Source organism: Oncorhynchus tshawytscha, unplaced genomic scaffold (assembly GCF_018296145.1).
Source record: "Oncorhynchus tshawytscha isolate Ot180627B unplaced genomic scaffold, Otsh_v2.0 Un_contig_7483_pilon_pilon, whole genome shotgun sequence".
NCBI lineage: Eukaryota > Metazoa > Chordata > Actinopteri > Salmoniformes > Salmonidae > Oncorhynchus > Oncorhynchus tshawytscha.
In genome coordinates, this window is record NW_024604561.1 from 1 (window position 1) to 3,490 (window position 3,490).

Here is a 3,490-nt window from a genome sequence, read left to right on the forward strand (position 1 = left end):
AGGAACTTAAAACGTTCAACTTCTCCACTACTGTCCTATTGATGTGGATAGGGGGTTGCTCCCTCTGCTGTTTCCTGAAGTCCACGATCATCTCCTTTGTTTTGTTTACGTTGAGAGTGAGGTTATTTTCCTGACACCACACTCCCGAGGGTGTAGCATAAGAACAGCTTCATTGGCACAATGGACAATAACCTTGCACAGTTCTAATCTAACATTCTAATCTATATCTGCTTAATTTGTAAATTATGTCAGTGTTGGAGCCCCTAGCTATCCATAAATGAAAAAAACAAGAATATGGTGCCATCTGGTTTGCTTATTAATATAAGGAATTTGAAATTATTTATAGGTTTATAAGTATATTTTATCCAATTACATTTTTGATACTTAAGTATATTTAAAACCAAATACTTTTAGACTATTACTCTAGTATTTTACTGGGTGACTTTAACTTGAGTAAAAGTAAAGATACCTTAATAGAAAATGACTCAGTCATGTATGACAATTGGGTACTATTTCCACCACTGCACTGGTTCTGTGTATAAGCCATTTAGTAATAACTTTTACCCAAAGCGACTTTGCTAAGATCATGCTTGCTTCGTCCCGCAAAGTATTGTTCCTAGAGACACTGAATATGTCGCTGTTAAGTGGAAACGTTATTTTCGTTTGAGTTGGTTGATCAAGGACACGTACGGAAGTTCTGCAAAAGAGTCGTCTGTATCAACAATAGTTCGTTGCGGGACAAAGCAATGGCCATGCACGTATACATTTTACGTATGGGTGCTCCCGGGAATCGAACCCATAATTCTTGCAGGACCACAGACAACAATAGTCAACGTTACGTTTCTCTCAAGATTAGAATACTTGTGTTGTAGCTACACAGTAACACGTTAGCTAACGTGCTAGCCACAGTAGCTAGCCAGGGCTACAGTTTGCATCCATGACATACTTGTGTCATACAGTCAGGTTTAGCTCATGTCAGCTACAATGTAGTTGGAATCATTTGTAATAACTGTCTCTCTGAAGTTTATTTTGTTGCCACCACGGTGAACCACGTGTATTTCTCCGTGCGCCACCATTTTTTCTCATTTCAACTATGACCCTTCGCCTCTGACCCAACAACACATGGCATGTTTCTGTCCTCGTTTATTCAAAACTGGTTCGTAGTCGCCCTCAAGCGTTCTTCTCAAATTACTGCATTTTTTAAATTTTTTTAATTTTTTAAATGATTTAACCTTATTTAACGAGGCAAGTCAGTTAAGAACGCATTCTTATTTACAATGTTATGTATTGCTCATCATTGGTGACGGCTGTTGTTTACTTATTTATTTGTTGTCTCATCACATTATTGTACAAAAAAACGGAAACGTAGCTAATACACCAGTATTTATTGTTTCGAGTGGTCTTTTTAGTGGTATGGGGATCCAGTATTGCGTCGCTGATTGCATTGATTGACAGATCATCCCTGAAGTTGTTTTATTACGTCAAAGTGCATTCACATTATGACGTTGGCTGAGTTACCGTATAAAATGCGATAGTTTATCTCTTTGGTAATCACTTGGTAAAGTTTTACATGATGGGAACATAGGCTCCAGCCATAGACTTTAACCATGGAGGATAATAAGGTAAGCCTATGAATTGCTAACAGAGAAGCCCCATGCAGTGGTGCAGGAACCGCTCCACCGTCTTTTTTTATGCTGCGTCAGGAACCACAGGGTTTACAGGACATGACGGTAGGGGTGCCGCAAGTTGTGGCAGCTGGGTGGCGGTGTGGGCTAACGTTAATGTGCCGCTAATATTATCATTTTTAATATTGTAAAAAAATGTATGCATTATAATAACCTATGGGACTTGTTATACATCAAATATGATCCTTGCAAAGATAACAGTAGTAGGCTATCATAATTCTACCTAAATTATAATAATAATAGGTGACTCCAGAACGCATTAATTACGAATCTTGAAATCAGGCAATAGAATCTATGTGTATTCATAGCGAAAACCTGTTCTGTTAATTTTTTTAATATATTGGCCATTATAAACTGGGTGTTTTGAGCCCTGAATGCTGATTGGCTGAAAGCTATGGTATATCAGAGCGTAAAACATTTATTTGTCCTCTTCTAATTAAGTTGGTAACCAGTTTATAATAACTGTGCGTTGTGTCACGTGTAAGAACAGCTCTTAGCTGTGGTATATTGTCCATATCCATGAGCATTTAAAGAATGGTCTAATTTCTTCCAATCAGAGTTTAAATGAAGATGATCCACATGATCATCAAAGTTTGGAAGGTCAAGTCCAGAAAATGAAGAATGATATCCTGGGTTTAAACTATCCAGAAGATAGTGAAGTGAAGGATCCCCTGCCTCAGATCGAGCTGAAGGCTGTGACAAGGAGAAAAGTTAAGGTGAGAGAATAGACTGAGGAGAGAAAGGGAAATCTGGGGTCTTACATGTCCACACTTTAAACCTGTCCAATATGCCATATAACATGTTGTTGTGAGGTTGGAGGGTAAATTGTCCTTACAACAGACTTCCATCTCTTAATATTCAATCACCAATTGTTTACTGTAGCTCTTCTCAAAGGCCTGTATAGCAACGGCAACATACAGTATGTCATTGACTGTATTGTCTTTTTAGACCAAGAGGAGGACCAGTGCCAACAGGTCCACAGTTGAACAGAGCACTGATAGTGATGCGGCTGAGAGAGATTTTGTTGATAATCAGAATGATGAAGATGAGGAAAAGGTGAAGAAGGATCCCCTGCCTCAGATGCAGCAGGATGCCGTGAAAAGAAATAAAGTCAAGGTAAGGGAATAGATTGAGCAGAGATGTGGATATTTGTGATATCTTTCATATCTATAACCTGCCCCTACAGCATGTTGTTCCGAGGAAGGTAAATTGCCCATGCAATACCCTTTTATCTCCTAATAGTAAATCTAGGGCTGACCCCATTTGGTCGACAGTTTGGTCGATAGGCTGTTGGTTGACTGGGATTTCTTAAGTCGAGCAGCCGCAAAAGTTTGTTTTCTTCATGGTGCACATGGACACCTGTCTGATTCGCGCCTGTCTCAGTTGACTAATCCATTGCCGAGGCCACAGGGATGGCACAGTCCATCACGCTAAGACGTGATACTGACATTGTATATGGTTATATCATGTAAAAATAATGGTGCAACACTAATAAATCAAATATTATTTTATAACAAATGCGCTTTCTCCTGCATTGGATACGGTCGCTGTCCATGGTTCTGAAACATAATCTTCAGTGCTCCGTAGAATTGCCGCCCTTTCCTATGTTGCTATGTGCATAATAACAAAGTTAACCAGCATATTGGGATTGAGAACAATGCTGCAGAGGCAGCAGCAGTAGCAGAGACGGGGAAACAGCCCTGGCCTTAGCCTAATTGTCTAAGACAATTGAGGAGAGAGGAAAACCCAACTAAATTAGGTCTATAATCAAAAGCCTAATTGTTAAATGTGCCTGGCTTTGTAAA

The 3,490-nt window shown here is 39.3% G+C and overlaps 1 protein-coding gene across 1 annotated transcript; it reads left to right on the forward strand.

Moving 5' to 3' along the window:
* Positions 1 to 1,257: 1,257 nt before the first annotated feature.
* LOC112225148 lies at positions 1,258 to 2,801 on the forward strand (the record flags this gene model as incomplete). The annotated part of the gene is made up of 3 exons (XM_042312171.1): positions 1,258 to 1,622; positions 2,243 to 2,401; positions 2,634 to 2,801. Coding segments are annotated over exons 1-3 (342 nt in total), but the record flags the coding sequence as incomplete, so codon positions are not given.
* Positions 2,802 to 3,490: the final 689 nt, after the last annotated feature.